This window comes from Calonectris borealis, chromosome 1 (genome assembly GCF_964195595.1).
Source record: "Calonectris borealis chromosome 1, bCalBor7.hap1.2, whole genome shotgun sequence".
Lineage (NCBI taxonomy): Eukaryota > Metazoa > Chordata > Aves > Procellariiformes > Procellariidae > Calonectris > Calonectris borealis.
In genome coordinates this window covers 43,691,152-43,714,822 of record NC_134312.1, presented here as the reverse complement: position 1 = coordinate 43,714,822, position 23,671 = coordinate 43,691,152, and the positions used below count along the sequence as shown (strand labels likewise).

The 23,671-nt window shown below is 37.1% G+C and overlaps 1 protein-coding gene across 2 annotated transcripts in view; it reads right to left on the bottom strand.

Annotated features, from left to right (window-relative positions):
- NAV3 (neuron navigator 3) overlaps positions 1-23,671 on the bottom strand; it is a 270,974-nt gene that overhangs the window by 161,295 nt on the left and 86,008 nt on the right. For both annotated transcript variants that reach the window (XM_075150396.1, XM_075150404.1), the window contains exon 4: positions 1,454-1,526. In XM_075150396.1, the coding sequence (XP_075006497.1) occupies positions 1,454-1,526 (73 nt within the window). The remainder of the gene's footprint in view (positions 1-1,453; positions 1,527-23,671) is intronic.

The following is a 23,671-nucleotide window of genomic DNA, read 5'->3' as shown; positions in this document are numbered from 1 at the left end:
GCATTTAACACTATTTAGTATTATTGCTTTCAGTAGTATTTGAACTTAATGCTACACAGTTGAAGCTTATATCCTATCAAAAAATATTTTCCAAAACAAAACAAAGGCATGAATAAAGGAATGTATTACAGAATGCACTCAGATTTTGATTCAACAAAGTACGTTAAAAAAGTCTCATGTGCCATATCATGGTATTAAACAATGAAGAGTATTCTCATGAAATAAATTCATGCTATTCACACATTTGATTGTTATTTCATATGCAAGTAAAAATAGGCTGCACTAAAAAATTCAAGTTTTAAACAGCTTTGAGATGAATGGTAACATGTAAATGTTCTGTGTTCTCATTCATCAATGTATCTACAGTATATACAGAGGTTCTTTTAAATAAGTTAAGGAGCTTTCCATAAGTAGACAGTCAAAATGAGTAGATAGTACATATCGTGGCCATGTTACACTTCTGCTAAGGTACTAGACAGGTGGAAATGTTGAAAGATAATAATTTTGAGTTAATTTTAAAATAAAACAGTGGTTAGCATTCAGATTTTTTCTCTGGATATCTTCTAAAATTCAACTGAAATTACCAGCTCTGGAAAAAATGTATTTTTCCTTCTAGCTTTTAGTTGTGTGACAAGGAAAAGAAAAATATAGGGTTGTGTCTTGTTAATACCTGTTGCTTTCAGCTGCCATGGAAGTCAGAGGGATTTTGAAGGTGCAGAGCACCTTGCAGAACTGTTTAATTAGTTACAGGACAAACACTTGTATACGTTTTATTAATTTACATGGTAAAGTATCTATCTGACTTAAATTTACATTAATAAGGCAAATATTACATACTAATTAACACAATTTGTATTTTAATGGTTTTGATTTAATATATTTATTCACTTGGTTGTAACTGTATTAGGCAGTCACTTGAGGTGATTAATACAGCAAAAAGGGCTGTAATATAAGCAGCAAGACCATTTACTCTTTCACTCAATACATGACATCAAAAGAATACAATAATTTTCAGACTCATCCTGACAGCATTACTACTAATAATAAATTTGCTTAAACAAATCGTCTTCCCTGGGTTTACTTAACTGAGCAAGATTCTCATATTCATTTTTGTTGTTTTGAATCCCATATATAAACAAGTTTAAAAGTACGCTTGGGAAACCCTGTACCTATCTAATATTGTGGAGATAACAAGAAAAGATTAATACTATTGAAAAAATTATTATTTTAAAAAATTGTCTCAGGCTTCATAAACATTGAATTTCTTGGTTCAATTTCAAGGGAAAATTAAAAGGAAATCTAAACTTCTGTCTCATTCGCTATCACGAATCTATATTTGCATGCTGTTCAAGACAGCTGGAGTTTGGTATTTAGGTGCAAATAATTTGTATTAAGAAAATTAGTTTTCAGAAAAAAAATCCTATTATCTGTTCTGATGATCTGTTTCTCTTACCTTCTGCAGAAAGACCTTGGACATTTACGCCTCTGGCTGCCAGAAAGCTAAGGCAGACATCAACATTCTCAATCTGCAATATGAACAGAAATAACAAGCAGCATAAGACTATTTGACAAAATGTAGAATTGCAGGGGGGGGCTGGGGGGAAGAAACAGCTCAGGAATGAATACTTTACATTCATCGCATACTGCAGCTCTTTACCAAAGTTTAACAAGAATGATTACTGCTAATTGGGGAATTGATATAAAGCTTTCATTGTCCACTTTGGTGCTTAAAAACAATTCATAAATGCCCGATACAGAATGGCATGCCGGCAAATCAGCAACCCACTTACTTAACATAAAACTGGATTTTATACGCTACAAACAAGCAGCAATGAAAGCATCCATAGAGCATTAGACACCGAGTATATGTCTGGAGATGTGGGTGACTGAGTTAACTAAAAAATGTAAACAAAAACCTCCAACAAATGTGTTAGCAAACGTATTTCCTTGGGATGATGTAGAATTCTGTGAAAATGATGTCACAGCAGTGGTTTATTCTCCATTTTTTCCTTCAAATCTTATGCTAAATAATTTTAGTTTATTTAATGTTTATGCTTCTCGGAAGAGTGCTTGCTTAGTGAAGGACATGGTGCTGACTTCTGTTGGTGGTTTAGAAGAAATCTACAATTACCGCAGAGAGCTTTAGGTAAGAAAGAGAAGAACATGTAGCCTAAATGGAGATCAATAAAAGGATAAAACTTCTGCCTCTAAAACAAGTAATCATGGAATTAATTTAACTCCTTTCATCCACCTATTTCGAACAGATTAGGGAGCCAGAGTGTTCCAAAAGGTTCCCTTGAGTTACCATCCCCAGCTGGTTCCCCCAGCCCTCCCAGGATCAATGAAGCAAATATCCAGCTATACACGTAAAATCTTTCAACTAACAGGTTTGTATAGAAATATGCTGTTATGAAAACAGAAAAATGATGTATAGAGAGGTGTCCTATGTCAAATGCCTTCAACAGACTTGATTTTAAAACACGTTTTTTAGGTTGATGGATTTTTTCAAGGCAATCAGGACCACAAAAATAAAATAAAATGTTTACCAATGTATTTTAAATACCTATTTTCATTAGAGAATATTAAAAATAGAAAGGAATACTCAACATCAAAAACATAAGCCTGCAGTAGATCAAGTCGATACAAATAATTTTATTTGAATGTTTACACATTTTACAATACCTCATATCAAAAATTTTCAACCGACAAAACATAAGAGATAAATTCATTCCTTGAATAAAAGCTACTTGATCCTTGGCAGTATCTTTTCTTGCCTAGGAGGAGGGCCTTTTATTATTGTCATCTTTCTATGATTGTAGTTCTGCCATTGTTCTCAGAAAGTGATATTAGCTAAATGGAATATAAATATACTTTTTACCACTGACCCTAAAAGCATATATTACGAGCTCACACAGATTCTCTTGATCCACAGGTAGTACTTAGAAACTTACAAGCATCTGCAAAATTTTGAGAGATGTGCTTTTTAAGCACAATAAACTCCAAAGCATTACTCAAAACATCTTTTAAAAAGTCTTTTCAAACACTTGTTTTCAAGGACATGCTACCATTTAGAGGGAATGATAAATAATCTCTCTCCTGAATCAATTAAAAAAAACCCCCAAACCCAAACTCTGCAGCTAACACTAACTAAAGGTACTCCTAAATTGGGGTTTACCATAAAGCTTTCATAAATCAGTTCGGCAGGTGCCCCAATTTGCACAGCTGTGAATGTGGAACAACCATCCTAAAATCAATAGGGTTACTCCAACTCTCGCCCAGCACAGTAATTGCAGAAACTCAGGTCTTAAATCTGTCATTTTCTTAGATGTTTACATAGTTTTACAGCATGAAAAAAACCCAAATAAACCAGGTCATTTCGTAAGGTGCAGAGATGTGACACAGCTAAGTCAGTTGAAAGCTGACTGCAGCTAACATAGGGAGATCTGCTTCTTCCTCACCTCCTCTTCCTCCCAGGCACAGGGCCCTGCCTCTGCCGCCTCTGCTGGGCTTCAGCGCTTCTCTGAGCACACCGGGAGCTGGCTCCGCGCATAAAACTCGCCCAGCAAAAAAGGCAAACCTATTTTAGTCACTCCGTTTTCCCGTGCAGTCAGATGAGCACAGGAGTCAGCAGAGGGTAGGGCGCGTCCCAGCCTGAGTAAGGCATGGTTCGGGAGAGGAAAGGGGAGGTGGGAAGGAGGGACTGGCAGATGGTGCCACTCCTGGTGGCAGCGGCGAGGCACCAGGCTGGCTCAGCCCTGACCTCCAACTACACCCCTGCATCAGTCGTGAAAATAATGCTCACGATGAGAATATTTCTACTCCACCTTTAAACAATGTCAACTACATAAGAAAACAATTTGAATGGAAATTTTCCTGTCCTGAAGAATTTAAAAGAAATGAAGGTTTGTTTGGATATTAGCTGTAGAACTAAGTGTCTCTTTGAACTTTCAAATCAACCATAATGCAGAATCAACTACTTCAAAGATGGGAAATTTTGCTTTACGACTAAGTACTGGAAGACAAAGGAAAAAAAAAAGGAAAAAAAAAAAGAAAAATCAGGCTGACGTCAGTAGTGTCCACCCCCAAATAACTGAAACAATATTTCCTAGCAGACCTCCTTGTGTAACCAAGGTATTTTTCACAATGGGCGTCTGCCCTCTGCAGTAGTTCAGCAGACCATAGCTATAAACAAAAACTAATTTATTAGGGAACACTTAAACCCTAATGTGCTGTGAAAACATCTTAATGTTTATCTGCAATACTGAATATTTAGTAAATAGTAAGCCTAATACATAAACCTTAACACATATTTAAGGTGAAAAATATCCTATAGAAATGGCATCTGGTTACTTTACGTGTCTACTTCTACAGCATGTGTCTTTGAAGTCACAACTCTTAAACTCTCAGATAAAACTAGTCATTACCATTAACACCAATGACTCAATATACTGCAGAACTACAAAGCAAATTCTGTTTTCCTTCGTAGTTCACCAAGAGAACTATAATAGAAGCCCTACGTCCAAAGTCATCCCTCTCGGTAGTGGTGTATGAAGTAATAGTGGTGGCCAACTTTCAGACAATAGACTGTGGTTGCACTGTTAACATTATAATAAAGTCTTGTTTTGACTTGTGAATTGAGCAAGTTCGGTGTGGCAAGTCACAGCCATATAATACACTGAAAATGTCAGAATATGACTCTGACAGTCAGTTTTCTGATAATAACTGCAGTTACTATACAACTCTCAGGAACTGCTAGGAAATTTAATGAGATGTGCATTAATACATTCTTGGGTTATTTTCACTTTCTTTCCTCTCCAGTCTAGAAAACCTTAGCCTTAAAGTTGTCTCATTTTGAAGCTTTCAGTGTGTTTCTAAACATTGTTTTAATTACCTACTTCTTGCCTTGGCAAACCACAGTTATTCTTTGAACTCAAACCCTAGCAGCCCCAAACACTTTTTATTCAAACTTACTAACAGATGAGACTAATTTTGCAATTACAAAAGTTCTAAGAGATTTCAAGCAGCTTCCACTCCTCAATACTGTTTCAATCAAGACTGGTATGAATCCCTGAAGTCCATGTTTATTTACGTAGTTAGTGGTGGGGTTATTATATGCTGGGATAAACTCTTCCTAGAGCTGACACTGCATGTGTAGAACTCTACCTGCTTATATATCAAGGGCTGAAGATTTTGCATTTAACATAGATGCCAGACAAATTTTGTATCTTACATATGCCCACGATTTTGTAGTGAATTTTGCTTGCAAAAAGCACCAGTTTATAACAGAGCTGATGTTCCTCATCAGCGTGAATAGCATCATCAGAATTACAAAGTGTTATAGCAGAAGATATAGTTCATTACAGTACAGAATTCAGGATATACAGATTGATTCCAAATCTTACATATCAAAACACAGAAAGTAACTCAAATTTGCAAATTTTTTTCTAGATCAGACTGTTGCTGAAGATCAGACTGTTGCTGAACTGTCCATCACTGTCAATCCCCCAAACTTTTTGTTCCAAGGCACTTATTTTATATTAAAGGCTCAAAAGAGTGGAAGAAGTGCAGTACATTGAATAACAGATCTGCCACATTAAAAATCTTAAAACCTATAAATGGGATAAAGAATTAATGATATAATAAACCTTCATTGCCATGTAGATATTTGTCCACTTAACTATTCAATTAATCATGTTGAAAGTCAATCAATACTACAAGATTGTTTTTCAGAGCAGGTAAAAAAAGGGTAAAAAACCCCTCTCTCTGATAATATAATCACTTGCTTATCAACACTTAAGAGTAATAGGTGAAATTCTGAAACGTAGCTCCAGCATCATGGGTGCAGATAAACTCAGCTAAGAGGACGATAATTTAGCAATTAAGATTTGTGGGCATCATCAAGTAGATAACACCATTTGATGCTTTTTAGATTAAGCCTACTGAGTTATGCATCCAATATATTAAGCTTCTTTCATGAATCAAATCATTTTAATGTTGTTCATATACACACATTGTGAAAAAAACACCGGAAATACTTACACCATAAATACTAGCGAGACCCAAGATATTTCTGTATCCACATTTTGGTTATAGTCCAAATGATGATGTACAAATAAGCAGCAATATCATAACTCTGATAGTATTAATACATTACGTGGCATACAAAGAAGATACATTGCAAATCTGCTGTAACATATTACATTGCGTAGTTGTGGGTAATCTGCTTTTGACTGGAAGCTATTTGAAATTTTACTGACAGAAATAAATCACTAAACCAGACTGTGGGACTTGCATGTAGATAAACAGTAACACTTAATACCCAGCAGTTAGCAGAACTTACAGGAAGACCTCATTTGTGGGATTGTACTCACCAGTGACACAACATAGAATATGTTAATTTATTATAATTATTTTTGCTGTTACCAAGATTAGCTTTCATCTCTTTTGTCTGGCAGACAACACTTTCTTCACTTCCAAACATAAATTTAATTGTGGGATGCTCAGAAGACAAGTAATGATGACTAATAGAGCATTATGTTTTTCTGTATTTATAAGAAGCTCTGAAAAATATCTTGGTTTGACTAACTCTCTCTTGTTAAGTTTATGACAATATAGTCATATAAGAACATATAGACACATACACAAGTTAGTTGTTATTGTCTACTTCGAGCTGGATTCCTCCTGCTGAAGAATGGGACACCTTTATAAATACAACACCTTATTATTACAGAGTGTTTCTACACATATATTCTCCTAAAATACTCTTGATTATTTTGACAGCAAAAGTAAAACAGTAATTTCTATTAGCATTTCATTCAGCGCAATCTTCTGTAGCTTTGTGTGTGTTTTGACATTCTGATTCATGACCCAAAGCTCCAGATAAAATTTGGCAAAAGATTTGCTCTGTAGAAGTTTTCTAATGTTGCTGATAGCTGATTAGGGACACTCATGGAAATAGTCTGCCACAGAAATACAACGAGTCACATATATACTTGCTTTCCAGAGCACAGAAACTTCGTAAAACTCTCCACTATTTGTTGCTTTCTTTTTTTCAATACCAATATTAAATAGTACTCCTTTGAGATAAGTATTATGGCATGAGATACTCTGTGTCACAGTAACTGTATGTCGAACACACTTTACCAGCAAATTTTTCCTAAATTTCCCCAGAGTATTAAGCTGAGTTGAGAGACATGTATTTGACTCTTTCTTTCCCATGGATATTCATCATTAACAAAATTTGTGGAGGTCAATGGATTTAAATGAATGCAGAATTAGAAAATAATTTATTTTTATTACACAGCTCATTCTTATTCAAGTTCTGTAGCACTAGTAGAATGAAAATCAAATAAAAATACAATTCAGGCCTTACAGGTAGCATCTTGGACTCTAAATATTCACAATACACATGCTGTATTGAATGAATAAAACGAAAAATTAAAGAGCAGATACTATTTGTCTGTCTGACTTTCACATGAACCGAGCATGGAAGGAGACACGCAAGCTTTTGAGTTCTGGTTACTTTCTTAGTAGTAGGTGAAGTGCCAGTGCTCTAGTCTTAATTGCAGGCTCTAAAAAGAACAGAGATTCAGGCAAGCAACGGAGATGCCTTCATGTGTGGATAAAAGCATTTTTGGTGCATGTGTTGTAGCTGGTGAGAGAATGAATCTGTCCATGGTAGACTTAGTTATATAGAATGCTTTGAAAGCAACATGGTGAGCATGGCCTAAACTCTGATCTTCCCTCGCCTAATAGAGAACAGTATGAGAAATGGTCATGTACACTCTCACAGATACCTGTTTAAACCTCCCACACACATACACGATCTAAAAGGTCTGTTTTTTGGCCAAATGTGTAATCTTGCACAACCTGCTACACCTAAAGGTGTTCTCAGAGACTGAGAAGAACAAGTTTATTTCACTTTCTGTTTTTAATTGACTCATCCATTGCACACATTGTGACTTGTTGACAGCTCACTTGTGGTGTGGGAAACACCCAGATTTTTAGTTTGCCTTGTAACTTTGTTCTTTCTGGTTTTCTTCCCAGCTGGTTTCACTAGTTTGTGTTCCTGTTTTGCCTCTCCTTAAAGCATAGGGATAGAAAGCTAGAAGATAGAGATATAAAGAGAAAATGCTTGCAGTTCTATACAGACACATGTTTTTATCCTCAGTTTTATCACTAAGATTGTTTAACAAAGCCAGACTTCATAAACCAGGCAGGTGGACATTCAGCTTCTTCACTACGTACAAAATAGGCAAAAAAAAAAAAATCAGTCAAGGGCTTTCTCCATTTCAGGCAAGTGATAACTGAATACACTGCCTGCTATTCTACTTACCATCATGCTTTCATTGCACATATCTACGTGTACTATGATTTTTTCAGGCTGAGTATTGGGCCCAAACCCCCATTTGTAATTGCTGACTTCAACTGAAATAAAAAGCATCTTTTCAGATTAAAACTGGTATACCAAAATTGATTACCCAGTCCAATGTCTTTATCCCTCTGTCTATCCATTCTTCAAATGCCACATTTTCAACACTATTTGGGAGACTACGTGATACTTACATGATCACTGAAACAATATTCAGTATTGAGAACCCCCTGTTGTTCTTCACTTGAAAACAGATGTTCAGCACATCTGAAGTTCTGCTCACGTCTTTAGAAAAAATTGCAAAGTATAACACAATTAAAATATAAAAAATCCTTAATACATTTATAATTGTACATATTTTGTGGGACAAAATGTATCTATCTAATCTATAAAAAGTAAGCAATTATGATTTATTTGTTATAACACATTGTAAGATTTATTTTAATTATTTATAAAGGTACCAATCAGTAACCTCAATCATTATAAGAAACACCTTCTATACCATGCATTCAATTTGGCATTGTTTTTGATTTACCTGTTTTCTGTGAAAAGTTGTCATTTTATTCACAAAATTTTTGTAGTGTTTTCACTACACTGTATTGCTGTATGTTATCCACAATAGCTGATTCCTAGGGAGGATCCTGCCACAGCAAACATTTTTTTCTCAATTTATCTCTACTATAGCCAGAACAAGAGGAGGGTTAAAGATTTTCAAAGATAACAATGTGAAATAAGCTCCTATAGGCTCATTTTACAAGTATTATAGTTGAACTATAACAAGCAGACTAGTTTCTTTTGATATTGCACAGGTTAAACTAGTTTAACACATCTGAAAGCAAGCCATCTGCTTTCTTGTCTCTTGTGTTTCTTGCATATTTAAAGTTGGGTACGCTTATTAACATATATGTGTGTTCATACATTCATACTAGAAGAGTTTGATTTATTGAGCAAGACTGTCTGAAAGCCTTACATTTCCATCAAGATTCCCTGTAAAGAAACTGTACATAGTATTAATATGTAATTAAAAAAAAATTATTTTTACTACTACTACTACTACTACTACTATACTACTACTACTACTACTACTTCTTCTTAATAAGGGCACTTTGAAGAGCAGAGAATACACCCAAATACTTCCAAATCCTGAAGCAAATGTGATGGGAAGAATTGGGGCCTAGAATAATGCAAAACTTATAGGGACCTTACTGAGGAACGTCTTTAGTTTCAAATTTTCAGTCTCTGTACAAGATGCTGATAAGGCAGGCTGAATGTTGCACTGTTCCCTTAACGGAGACTACTGAGAGTGGGTGAAATTTGCCATGAATTCTCAGGTCACCTTGTAGAAATGGGGGAAATTTGAAGAAAGGGAAAATTGGAAGAGAAACAAGCTCTCCAGTAAAACTTGCAAAGATACAAAGAAGAGCAGAGACTTAACAATCACATTATTTATGTTCTGATAATTTATTTCCCACGAGCTCCTAACATGACGGCTTATTGCAATAATTTTTTGTAACTATACTGGAAGGCAACGTCAAGTTTCCATGGGTGGTGTAAATTTGAAAACCCACCCAGATAAAACAGGTGTTAGCAGTCCTGCTGGGAGATATTAAGTGCGTTCTGCTGACTTGCTGTTGCACGTGGCCTGTTACCTCACCCAGATGCAAGGCACATTCCATTTTTCTATGGAAATTATAATGCACTTCAGGGTGTTAAGCAGAATACACTGACACGCACACTCATTTGGCTTAACTTTTTTCTAACAAACTCCTCATTACTTACAATAGAAAAATTTAAGAGCATTTAATGAAAATAACTATCAGTGAACCATGTAATATCAGTCCAAAAAACTGTTCCAAACTCAGCATTGACTTTGAAATAATAGACCATATATGCAAATTAAAAACTGATTTACTGGAGGCATTTCGGGAGAATTTCACCTTAGAGGATAATAACTACTGGTATGTAGAAGGCCTCCCAGGCAAAAATTTTTAGGAAATGATGCTGGAGTTATTTAATTATTAGTTATTTTTTGAGGAAAGGATGATGGTGTTATTTAAAACTGAAATAACTTCCACTTCCTTTTCCAACAGATATTAAGGAACATGCACATCAAATTCTTCCAACGTGCACTCCAAACACGAAATATGACCAGTAAACCCAGAAATGTGAAAACAAATTAACTTCTCAAATACTTGGAGAATTCAACAGACATATGTACTGACCTGCTGATAAAAGAATGTATGAGGTCACTGTTGAGGTCAGAGTATGAGCCGGGGTGTGTATTGTTTTTAAGAAAATGTTACAGTGGGAAATGGATCCCTTTTGGTGCATATTATTGTCAGTCCTGTCAGGAACATGAAAGCGACAGTTGGTGCTGCAGGTTTTTCACCTAGCCCCTGACTTGGTGCTTGGAAAGCTTGGGTTGAATGGGAGATAATCTCTGTAATGTCAAATACAATTTGTCTATTTTTTCTGTTTGTACACATCAACAAGTTAAGGAACAATTCAGTTATTCTGAATTAAAGCATTAATCCTAATCATAATTTTTAGGTGGCCAAACAGATCATTATGAACATCTGCTGGCCATTTTCATAGAAAAAAACAAAAAAAACCCATCCACATACACCCCAAAAAAACCCATAAAAGAAGAATACAGAATTTTACTCTGTTCATCTATACAACAGTGTGATCTTTGCTCCTCTTGTTTTCCTTTCTTACATACTCTTCCTTCTGTGTCTTGTCCTGCATTTGCTCTACCCATTTCTTTACAGTAGTCTCTACAGCAGACATTGTAAAGCACAAAATACAACGATGATAATTTCTAATAGAAATTGTGAGAAGAAAGTGTTGGATTTTTTATAGGAATACAGTGCTGGATTTGGTCCTGAGTAGACTCCTGGATTTGGATTAATAAAAACATGAAAGTATGTCAATATCTTGCACGAATTTCTTAGAAAGCAAAAATATGACTCCACAGCAGCATGGATCAAAAGAAAAGACTAGGCAAAAGTTCTCTTCCAGAGTCTCAAAGTAACTCCCTACTTCAGTGCTTTCATATCCTCAGGCCTGTGGCCACTGCCACTGTGAAAGAGCCCTACACATGCACTAAGAACACAAAATTGAAGATAAATACTACCCTGGGAGGACATTTTTTAAGGCAATGATAAAAGCGACTCTGTTTAAACACAGTGTTTTTTAAAGCAATGCATCACTTCAGCGAGCCTGTCTACAATCTTTTTTTCAGTTATGCAACACTTCTGAGTCAGCAAGGTACCAACATCTAAATATTTATCGAACTTGGCAACTTCCGAAAATTGGAGGGCAATGTGAAAATGCACACTTCTTTAAAACAGAGGAGTTTCTCTCCATTAGGTCAAAAGAGAGTCTACAACAGAGTGTTCATTTACTAGATTTAATTAAACCTTTGAAAGCATTCCAGTTCTCTCCCTAACCACTCTTTAGTACATAGCAACTTCATTTAGCTCATCAAAAAAAGCAGCTTTTAGAAGTAAGGGCAATTACAACCAATCACGCGATGAATCCTTTAAAAGGTAAGTAAACAGATAAACCATGGGGCATTTCACTGCATCTCTTGAACTTTGCAAATGGAATCCATCCACATGCACTTTATGCTTTCTTGACTACACCAAGAATCATAACGTTACAGCATGTGCAGGAGAGACACTGACAATTTCCTCTTATCGTTCTGGCCTTTTGATTTTATAAACATTCTGATGGTGTTTTTAATTAGATATAGTTTGCATATTACCCTGAAAAATATTTATAGAACATTGAGCTCATCAGAAGAAAAGTGATAAAAATACTTGTCATTAGCAACCTCTAAAAGTACAGCCCAGAGATTTCTGTAGGTCTGAAGTTATGTGGCTGGTCCTCCAGCTGGAATTTAAAGTCCTTGGGAAACTATATGCAGGAGTTAAGTTGCTGATTAATTAAGTTGCTGATTTTCCTTTATGTTTAGTCTTCATTTTACTGACTCAAATTGATCTAAGCCCTAAAGAAAAAGACTCAAAAGAAACAGAATTGATGATGAATTGATGTCACAGGTTATTAAAACTATTCAAATTAAACCAGACATCTTTAAAAGCCATAGGGATAATATGAAAGACTCAGATTCAGCCTTTCACTTTTGCTAGTGTACCTGAGCATTGTATTTTATACCATGTTGAGCATAATATACAATGAAATATTAGGTCATGCTGCATATATTTTCATACCATGCTTATGAACAGCTTTCACAGTTACCTATCTCGTTGCTCTATGCTCATAACCATGGGAGGCATTTTCCACATTTTCAGAAGATCTTGTGTCTAGATTCTCAGTCAAGGAAAAAACAAGCACCTGCAACCGTGGAAGGCAATGGGAAAGCTGCTCTTAAGTTCAACAGGGCCAGGATTTTTTCCTGAATTCTTAGACAAATGTTATAATAGAAACATGAGAAGTGCTCGAGCTTATAACATGAGGCCTGAACAAGCACTTATTGCTTGTTGTCACTTCACTTCCAGTTGTAGCCAATGAAGTGTGAAGTGTAGGAGGAAGCAATGTTTTAAATAGTTATCCAAGTGTTTTCAAGTTCCAAAATACAGCCAGTATTATTTGAAAAATAAGCATTTACTGGGCTTTGGAGGGGGCACATATCTTCAAATACGTTAATTTATACAATGTAACAATATAAATCTTTCAAAACTGTTTATGCTAAGAAATCCAAAGAGAAGTCTTATATATACAAGAACTGTGAAGACACCCTTGCACATATGTTTACTGTGGACTGTTGCTGCTGATCTGTCTATGAACTAAGACAGAGCTTTTACAAAAAAGACTAATTTAAAGTTATTATTGGGAGGAATTACTGAGAAAATCTGTGAGTGGCAGGCAAAACACAACCCACTAGACTGGGATGCTGGCTAGCTAGTTATGTGTGCAGTTAGAATACACAAAACTGTAGCTATCTATCTTCATGAACTATTATTTATTTCACATGTAAATAAGTCTCAGCTCTCAAGTGTGGAAATCCTGGGACAAAGAAAATTCTTGTGGTATTTTTTCCCTAGAGGGAAATGTCATCGGTAGGCTCCCATTGTAATTCCAAAGAAACTCTGAAGAATCAAGAGGTATGAATAATACAAACAAGGTTCCAATTAGCTGACAATACAAGCCTAAACGAAGCATGTTCTAATTATTACAGAATTAAAGACTGCCAAAAGCTACAAGCTGAAATATAAACATATTTCTATATCAGAAAGACTGTTCAGATTCAACTTTTCGGACTTTACAGGTTTGGTGCTGGTCAGGATGCCACCTGAAAAAATTGCTAGGAACTCCATATGTAAACAAGTGCTTTAAGTTGATATAAACTCTTCAAAAAGCAAAAATTATTTGTGATCAGTTTGTGAGATTGAATACAATCAAGTCCTAACAGAAAAAATGTATCTTGGACTGACTCTGAAACTGAACCCTGCCCAGACTAATTCATATCCAGACACCGGGCCAACTTAAAATAAGTTCAACTTAAAATAAGTATAGCTCTGATTTATGTCATATGATCATCTGTTGATCATATGGTCAGCAGACTCCTCAGACTAGGAGTGTTTTAAATAATTCCTGTACATCAGAAAGCTGCCAAATAGATTACTGTATTTAAACTATTTATTTCTGCTGAAACAAAAATGGTTGTACTGTATTCTAACAATTTGTGTATTAAGTTTCAGGTCACAGTGGATTTAAACAGACAAGTTACATAAAAAAAACCATAAGAAGATTGTGTTAATATTTTAATTAACCTGATCAAGAGCCTTTACATGAGAAGGGATTAGTTAATGCTGTTGAAATAAGCAGCCTTTGTGATAACTCGCCTGTTCTATGCTAGCTTAAGCCAATTTACCTTTGTGTACCTTAATAGTATTGCCTATAATAGGGTCACCAGCTGTAACAGAGTTTATATTTAGAGCCAACATCACTATTTAAATCCAGTTCAGTGTCGCCAAAATCTTCACTAACACAGAGTTTCAGCTGCCCAATGGTACCTCATGCCATTCCAGACGGGTCAGATCTGTGGGGTCCTGACAGCAGGAGCAGGTTGGCAGAGCAGTAATTGCAATCAATGAGAAAACATGACTACTCTGCAACCGGTCCCATGATGATAGTAGACAGAGGATTTTTTCTGATAAATCCAGCGTGCTTCATTTTGACATTTCGTGGAATAAGTGGTGACCACAACAGTAGTGCATAAACAAATACCAAAGGAGCAGGCTAAGAAATACCTTCTAATCCCCCTAATACAATAGATATCGGGGAAAGAGGAGGAGAATGGACCAATAAAAATTGCCAGGGTCACTTGTTCTTCCTAAGTCACCTCTCGCATTGTTATTCTCAGAGAGGGAAGAAATAGGTGGAAGGGATTTGCAACAGGGTTCAAAGAGGAGTTTATTCTTTGGGTATAATTACTGCCAAATAAAAAAGCTAGGTTAGATGTGTTAGTGTGCATAAAGGTCAAGGAACTCCAAAATGGCAAGTCTGTAAAAGACACTGTAAAAAATCAAGCAGGTTTGGCATTCTTTCCATGAAATAGGCTAGCATTAGCTGCAGCAGACGTAGGTAGCTCCTGTTCCAGCAAAGATCAAGGGCAGAGTGAGAAAATACATCTGGACTGATCGTAGTAATTTCAGTATGCACCTACTTTCTGTTCTTTCCCTTCATTTTCTAACATTGTAATTGTATTATATTCTGGAAGTAATGCAATATTGCTGAAAAAGCTTTATTTGGCATCAAATTTTTAGTATTTTACTTTCCAGCAGGAGAGCAGAGGGAGGTTGTCAAGTCTTTTTTAATGAGTTTAACAATTACAAATGCAGAAGGACAGGGTGGTTTTTGTTACCATGTTGGTTTCTAATTAACATACTATATCGTTGGGACATTCTGTGCTACTTTATTATCCTCCTATCTTGCAGCCTCTTTGCTATAGGGCCAAGCTTTGAAATACTGGGTATGTATAGCCACTAAAAGATGATTCAGTGAAGAGCACTGTCGCCTAGGCATAATGTACCACACAATACCTCAAAAGCTTGACAATTTGTTGTACAGTGTTTATTTTAATTTTAAGCACATGTGAGTATTTAAAATTACAAGAAGTGTGTCTTCTTCCCTCCCTTCTGCATCCGAATTCACAATGCAAACCCTGTTCTACCCTGACATTGCCAGTTACAATCCCTTTCCTTTTCCATTAATTACAATGGAAGCCACAATTTATTGCTTTCTGGCACCCTCTGCTGCTTTACGCATTACACCACAGACAGCATTTTATGGACGGTTGTCCAGTTCCTGTATCTCCATTAAAACATCTTCCCAGTAGTTGGATTTCCCAGCACAACCAAATAAAAGATGTTGATATTCATACCTGTTGTGTGCCCTCATTTATTGCTTGCAGGTCTCAATGCTTAAGTCTCAAAATTATACTTAGTACCTCTTGTCTAAACTTAATCTGGACTCACCCTAAGGAGCAGAGGTAGTAGCTCTAGCAACTCTGTAGAAGAGTGGCCACCTCAGACTCTCACAGATGTCCGGAAAATACAATGGTGCAACAAAGCTCTCAGAATTTTGAAGTTCCCACAAACCTTCACAAATAAGAGGCAGGGAGAGTGGCTTAAATGCCTTTGAAAGTCAATGAAATCATTGGGGGTTCATCAGAACTACATAAGGTACTTCACATGGATGCATATCCATGTGTGTGTGTACCACACACTGAAACACATGCCCACATTGTTTCTTGAGAGTCTTGCATGTTACTGAAGCTGCAGAACTCACTGTTGTCCAGATAGGCAGTGGCAGATTATTTTAGGAAGAAGGATGAGTGAGAGAACTTGGGACTCTGCTTCAATGTTAAGAAATGTTCCTTTGTGAAAAGTCTACCTCTCTGAGGAAATCCAAGGCTTCGCAGATGTGGAACAATAACCTTTCCTAATGAACATACAGCACACAAAATTATAAGATAATCTAACCAGAAGTATTGTAAAGGGAGCGGTTAGAAAATCTTTAAATAGAAGTCTGTCCTCAACTATAACCATAACAGAACTGGCATTTTGCCACAGTTCCAAAAGAATCAGACATTTGATAAAAATCTAGAAAGCTGACAAAATCTCAAAATTACTAAAAAGCCTTGTTTGGATATACTGTAAAATAAAACCATTTCAGAGGCATTGTTTATTTTCTTGTAAAACTTAAATATGCATTTTTGCTGTGCAGCTAAACATCACGCACTTTCTTTTCTATTTTTAAATCCAGTAAACATTCTAGACATTCCTAGTATTTATAACATACTCTCCCTATAGAAGATGATAAAAATACACCATCATGAAGCACACATATTTACTGTAATCCTGTTGCTGCTATCCTGGGAAAAATGTATTAATGACTATAACCAACAGGTGCTTTCTAAAATGCATGTCATAGTCAATTTGTGTGTATGTATTTTAACTGTGTGTTTGTGTTAAAACTTTTCAGTGCATTTCTATTAATGGAGGTTTCAAGGCCATTTATTCAACATCTCTTTGTCTAAGCATCTGTATCACAAATATATATTTGATCAATTCCAATACTTCAGGGAATGTTCAGGGAATGATATTTTTGAGGGGAAAAAAAAAAACAAACCCAGAAAAATGAAGAGGGTAGAAAGCTAACTACAGATGGGGGGAAATGGGGAGACTGTCAACTGCATCTCTTCAAACAATAAATACTTCAGAGTGTATGTCACCCACTAGTCTTCATGCATAAAGTACTCCAGTATTTCATCTCTGCATATCCTCCCAAGACAGTTTAACAGAATGAGTTTCTGATCAAACGACATCCCTGACAACTACAGCTGAGGGATGAGGAGAAGAGATGAGTGAGATGGGCATGCCTCAGAGGCATGGAAGTACTGGCATATTCCAGGTGTAGATTAAAGGGAGGGGAGTTTCAAGCAATGAAGAGAAATAGTCGATTTTGAAGAAAAAGATCTTTTTGGGTTCAGCAATCTTGGTCTACGGAAGCAAAATGTGCATAACCCTAATCCTACCCCTAACCAAGCAAACCCATCCCTAACCTAACTTCTCAGTAGGTTTCAGGGAGACTGATATCATCACAGCATAAGTCTTCTTATGACATGATTATTTCATTAACATCTAGATGAGTTATTCTCATGTGATTCCATGAATTAATAGGACAAGGAATTTGTAAGCCTAAACAAAAAGGCTAATAACTGCATGAGATTTATATTTAATGAATAAAGTACTTCTTCCAGCCTAGTAAAATAATACCCAGGATGTGTTTCTGTGGCATTTTCTTTTATGACTTCAGACAGTCAAATGTGAGTGACTCAGGGGAATATGCATCTCACTGCCTGATGCAAGTGAGTAAGTCTGAGCTGTTCTGTGAAGAGGGATTGTCATAAATCCTGTGGTTCTTTTAATGTTCTCAGATCTTCTCTGGATGTAAAGAGAGCTGCTTGTTTCAGTACAGAATAAAGAGGACTAACAAAAAGCCAAACCAGAATCAAATCATATCAAATAAGTGATGATTTGGGTGCCTTCTCCTCCCCTTCCTTTCCATGCCTGTAACATCCTTAGACAGGATGGATAAGTTTCCTATCCTGTATGCTCTACTAGATCTAGCACTTGCAGCAGTTCTCCCATCCTTTCCTTAGCTTCCTCTTTTCCTCACAACAAAAACATATTTGGTGTCCCACAAAAAGGCAACGGTTACTCTGCTTGTCTGTCCTGCTCTCACCCCATCTATATTTTCTCTTGCCTTTATCGAGTTTTTAGAAATTTTAGAGTTTGTTCACAAAAGCAGTCGGAATTCCTCCTCTGCCAGTGCCATGCTCAACTAATTTGCCTCTCATCTTACTCAAACTGGCTATGTTAATAACATTAATAATCTCTTTTCAGCAAAACTTGGAACCAGAATTCCAACATCTTCATCCTTGAATGTCAACCATCTTTAACATTAACATATTTAACCTTACCCTTACAGAAATTCTGTCCTCTTTTCTTTCTTTATTCCCTCCATTCACATTGTCACAATTATTCTGATAACATATCCTTAGATGGACCCTCATTATTGCCTTTAATTTTTAATTTTGGGGTCCCACACAACTCTATTTTTGATGTTCTCATTTTCATTTTTACTCTAGTCTTTATGTCAAGTTAATTTCATCTGCAAACAAAAAACAAACTTCAATTTCTGTACTGATGAAGGAGATGTTACTTCCTGTAACTATTCTTCAATTTGCATTATCTATTTGTATATTTACACTGTAGATATACCTACATGCATTGCTGTTAGCCAGAGAATTTTTAAATTCTGTGGCATATAGGATTACAGAAAAGCCATTGGCCCCCTATAAGGCATACACAAGTTTATAAAAAGGGTTTGTTGATGTCTAAAACAAAGAGGGAGAGTCCAGTCCTGAAGGTCAGCTTCTAAAATTTTGTCCTGCACCTGTCATTTATGATTCAAGAGTTTGAAAGGGCTTATTTCACTCTCCGAAATGTTCAGTGCCCTGAGCAAGTTAAAAGCAGTTAGGTATAACCTGATGCTTAGTACATTGGTTCAACAGAGTGGCCGCTTCCCTGCACGTGGAAGAGGATCTCATACAGGTTCCTGCTGTCATCCCCATTATTTCTATATGGTGACATGAATACATGTGTAGAAGGCTTGATAATCATTTCTCACTACTTTGACCTCCAGGACATGACATATGAATCGTATGCCACAGGATTTCTCAGACCGCAGGAATAAGCTTCAGAGCCCTATAAACCTGGACAGTAGAGCTAAATGAAAATGCATCTTAGTAGTTACGTTCCTATCATCAACTGAGGAAATATAAGAGACCTCAATGGGATAGTCAGCTTGAACACTCAGTGAATGCCAAATGAATTGTAAATGCTCTGAAGCCATCTTGTGCATTGTACACAGTACAGTGTATTGCAAGTGGCTGGATGTGTCAAACGCGTCCAAGAAATTCTTCCCTGGAACAGCTGAGGAGAGTCACTGGGGAAGGGTGTGGAAAGGGGGTTTGTTCTCAAAGGGGAGAACACACTCTCAACCCACCCAGGAAATGAGAGGACTTGTCCAAGAAAACATCTTCAGAAGAATAGCTAAGACGTGCTCCTGGCTATGACAGTCTTGGGCACTTTCCTGGGAATCCCAGTACAGATACGAGTTGAATGTAAAACACCTACTTAATGAAGAATCTCAGAAAGCATAGCTAGTTAAGTAAAAAATTGTACAAGTCCACTTGAAACTACCATCAGAAAATGGGAAATCTGAATATGTATCATGTTGAGGAGTGTAATTTCCTGCATAGGTAAGCATCTGCTTAGATCCTTCCATAATGGAGATGTATCAGCCTTGCCTGCTTCAGTCCAGAGCTGCCACTGTTGCAAGGTAGGAGAGAATGGACTGTGAAAAGAAGAAGTATCTGTCATCAGTGTGGCTCCAATGGGTATTTTACCCACACTCCCCAAAAAAAGGATTGCATGAGGCTTTACTCTGCCAAACCACAAGAGCTGGATTCAGAAATGCAGAATTAACTGGTAAGTAAATCCCTGGGGAGGAAGGATGCCAAAGAACGTATAAGCTGTGCATTACCATGACAAATTCTTCCCAGGGAATGGGGAGCATGATACTTCTGCCACCACTTACAAAGTCCAAGGAAGAGCCGTAATTGTTGGGAGCTGGATAACATGCAGGGACAGGCTCAGCTACACTGGGGGCAAAATTTCCTCATAAAACTCTCCTCCGGATAATACCCTGACTTGAGGCCACACGAAGATATGGACAATATGGGCAGTTATCAAGAACAACTTGGAGCCCTTTGATCTATTTTGTTGTCCAAACTCTGCCTTCATCAACGGGAACAGAAACCCAAGTGTGGACTTTTAATTGAGGTAGATCAGGGTCTGCTCCAAGAGGTAACACGTCTCCAAGACGAAAGGGTCTTTTACTTTATCCAAGGAAGACCATAAGGGAAAGTTCCGGTTGTAACACAAACGCGACTGCTCATCTCCAGTGTGGCCAGGTCCTTTATAACACACCTGGCAGAGAGAGAGACTTGCAGAGCAGAAGGGAATTTTAAGATGATACTGGAAATTCCCATGCTAAGTGTACACAAGAAGGCAAAAGATATGGCATTCGGTCTGTATTGCCAGGAAGTTGACAGAATGGAGAAGAAATCACACTTACCAGCCTTCTCATGGCTGTACACATGCTGTGTACAAGAGGTAAAGGCCCCTATGTGTTGATTTTGATGTTGTACATTGAAAACTTCTCTGGCAAATAAAAATAAGGATGGATATTCCTGATGTGGGCATGCCAAATAGCCAATTATCTGGATTACAATAATCTAGAATACAGGTATAGTGTCACTGGAAGGAGAATTTTGTCTCTTTCTCTGTTTCAGATCTGAATACTCTCATTGAAATTAGAATTATCTTTCTGACTAGTTGCCAATGCAAGCAAAACTCTTAATCTTCCTCTGATCCTTTCCACACAGTCCTTTACCTAACACCCAGGCATATTCTTCAGGTCTCTTCTCTCCCAAACACCCACACACAAGTTATGACTATGTCTTGCAGATTCTTTCTATGTAACACAGCTAAAATAGGAGCTTTCCTATCTATAAACCTCTCACAGGAGCTCAAATTTTAATTACTACAATTTTTTTTTCCTTCTGGCTTTACTGAGATCACTTCCCTAGATACCATGTTATGAACCCATCATCCTTTTCTATAAGTATGTTCATTTTTTTCCCTCTTAAAGACTACTCCATTATCGAATCCCAGATACCATTTGCCTGCTAGAGGATAGGAAAATGAGCTTTTGACTCTGTCCTGCCCCTATTGCAAGAAGCCATTCCTTTTGACTACATTTTTAAACAGAGATTTGTACCAACTAAGCTATTTTCTCAGGCCTTGTCCTACCTGTCATCCAAAATGCATCTTCCCCAAAACAGAGTCATCAGCTCATCATCAAGAAAACCCTATGCATATCTGTTAACATCTCACTGCTAAAGTGTAATAGGAGCTCAATACACCTTTTTATTCAGAATTGCAAGCTCTTTCTGCAGCTTCACCATCAGGTTTAGATTTCATTATCCTGTGTCACTTTGCAAATTTTGTCATTTTACTGTTTGTGCTTTTTTCCAGATCAATTGTGAATATAATGAATGAGTCACAAGCTCCTTGGCATGACACTTGAAGAATATGCCCACAAGGTCCTTGGGGGATGCGAATCACAGACTGACTTTTTGCAAACACCGACCAGTTATTCCTTGTTTTATATTCCTAACAAGTTGTTAATGGCATTTATGGGGATCTCCAAGAACCAGCTTATGACTGATCCCTTGCCTGTAGTTCCATCCCACGCTGCAGCTATTTCAACCAACTTAAAAAACTTAATAGTTTGATAGAGTGAAATACTTTTACTTCTCTTACGCCCAATTACACAGAAGTGCATACACTCCAATTAACACACTTCAGGCTATTCACTTAAATTCTGAAAACTAAGTACGCAAGCATGCACCGCGGAAATACAGGAACTAGATTACTGTCTTGTGTTCCATTCATTTAAGCACAGCAAACCTGCACAGCTGACAAAACTAGAGTCTCTTATTCCCTTGTATTCTCACGAAACTCCCACAGGAGCCAGTTGTGAAATCTGTGAAGATCCACTGATAGCCATGGGGTGACAGCCAGAATTTAAACAAAAGGGGGTCGCACAGCTGTCACTGTGGGAAGAAACTGGCCTGCACATGAAAGGAGCTGGGATTAGTTTTCAAAACTCAGATTGAATTTCCAGTTGCAAGGGACCATGTTTCTACACTTAGCCAGATTTCTGTATATATTTCAACGTGTCACACTTGTGTGGAAGGCTCACCTGGAGCTGCTCCAAAGCATAGAAAGTGTATCTTTAATCCATATAGCTAATCTCACCAACAACTGCACCAGCAAAGCCAGGAGATTCTTACACAGTTCAACACTGTGCAGACAAAAAGAGCACATGTGGACCCACTTGACAGTGAACATAGGGATGATATTTTCAGGCTTCCCGGTCCTCAAAGAGCTCCACATAACCATACCCCACACATTTTCATATAGAACTCTATGGGCCTTAGTAGTACCTACCACATTTACTTTATACAAAATTATCCTGATTTTCACAAACAATTTTTAGACACAGAATGCTAATGCTGATATTCTTATCCTTGGATATTGACATTCCTGCATACCGAGGGATGCTACTCAACAGTGTCTACCCAGCACATCCCTGTCAGAGGAAGTCTGAAGGCAGGTGTCTATACTGAAGGGAAGTCCCCAGTTTCCACCTATTCATCAAGTCCACAGGCTAACTCCCTGCTAAGAAGATATTTGCATACACCTCATCCCCTTGCAACCTTGGCTTCCTCCAGAGAAAAACCCAAGCGTATGAGCAGAGAGGGAACCACAGGGGGCTTTTGGGGGACCACAGGAACACTACAAAGCACATCTACCCAATAAATTACAAAGCAATGTCTACCAATATAGACATGGTTGCTTTGTCCTACTTCAGCTTCAGACTTCATACACTTCTTTAACTATGTCATAGAAAGTTCTCTATCACAAAAATGTTCCCTGGTTAAGCAGAGACTCATTCACTCATTCATCTTCTTCTTGCTAAACTCCACAATTTCTCTTCAGTCTCATAGAATATAGCAAAATTGCTGGCATTCTTGTGGCTCTGTTCTGAAACTTTTTCAGCTTATTAACTTCTTTTTAAAGGCATTATTAATGAAATCAAGTACAATGTTGTAGAAATGATCTTATTAGTGCTGCACATACTCACACCGATTCCCACTTTTAACAGATACACTGCTACTCACCCAAAGATGGTGTCAGCTCTGATAACTGCAGCTTTTTACTAAATATTCGTATCCATTTGGCAATGTGCTATAGCTCCAACACCTTCTCCAGCTCCCTGATTTCCAGGATGTGGTAAGCAAGACCTGTATTTTTATTGAATTCAACTCCCTCTGTTGGACTGCAGCATGTCTGTATCCTAAACTATAAAAATCATCTTTGAAGCATACCTTTAGTTACATAAACTGGTAGAAAACTGTGCCAAAGATAAGATTGACAAAATGAAAAATAGTCTTCATTAAATGCATGTAACTACTTTAGGAGCCTTTTAACAAGGAGGGTCTTTCCAGCCCTTTAATAACTATGGGAAAAACCCTGCTACCAAGAATTAAGGATACTTTTGTACGTAAAT